This window comes from Nanorana parkeri, unplaced genomic scaffold (assembly GCF_000935625.1).
Source record: "Nanorana parkeri isolate BGI_ZX_2015 unplaced genomic scaffold, ASM93562v1 scaffold5538, whole genome shotgun sequence".
In the NCBI taxonomy this organism is placed as follows: Eukaryota; Metazoa; Chordata; class Amphibia; order Anura; family Dicroglossidae; genus Nanorana; species Nanorana parkeri.
The window spans coordinates 4,272-4,606 of record NW_017311791.1 but is presented as its reverse complement, the minus strand read 5'-3'; the positions used below and the strand labels follow the sequence as shown (position 1 = coordinate 4,606).

General features: G+C 53.4%; 1 protein-coding gene across 1 annotated transcript in view; it reads right to left on the bottom strand.

The window, feature by feature from the left end:
- Positions 1 to 102: 102 nt before the first annotated feature.
- The window catches only part of LOC108804159 (transcriptional regulator ATRX-like), a gene marked incomplete at both ends in the record, with an annotated part of 4,415 nt that continues 4,182 nt past the window's right edge, over positions 103 to 335 (bottom strand). The window contains one exon of the mRNA XM_018575916.1: positions 103 to 249. Coding sequence (XP_018431418.1) covers positions 103 to 249 — 147 coding nt within the window. The remainder of the gene's footprint in view (positions 250 to 335) is intronic.

Below are 335 nucleotides of genomic sequence, written 5' to 3'. Positions count from 1 at the left end.
GGCAGCTCCATATTAAGGGCCACGGGTGGGGGCAGCTCCATGGTTTAGGTATGACACGGGTGTGAGGGTCAGGGGGTCACAGACTTTTGCTCGGTCGCATACCTCCAGCTTCTCGTCATCCTCCAGGCAGTCTTGCCACTTCTCGAACTCATTGGTCCAATTGAGAACGGTATTTAATGGGCAGACCACCAGAGCCGTGTTGAAGTCCACCTTGTCATTCAGGAGGATGGCGTGTAGGAAAGACACGACCTGGAACAACACGCAACCGTGACTGACAATCCCGCCATACATGAACTAATCACACATGTGACCCCCCCCGTGGTTAGACTACAAAT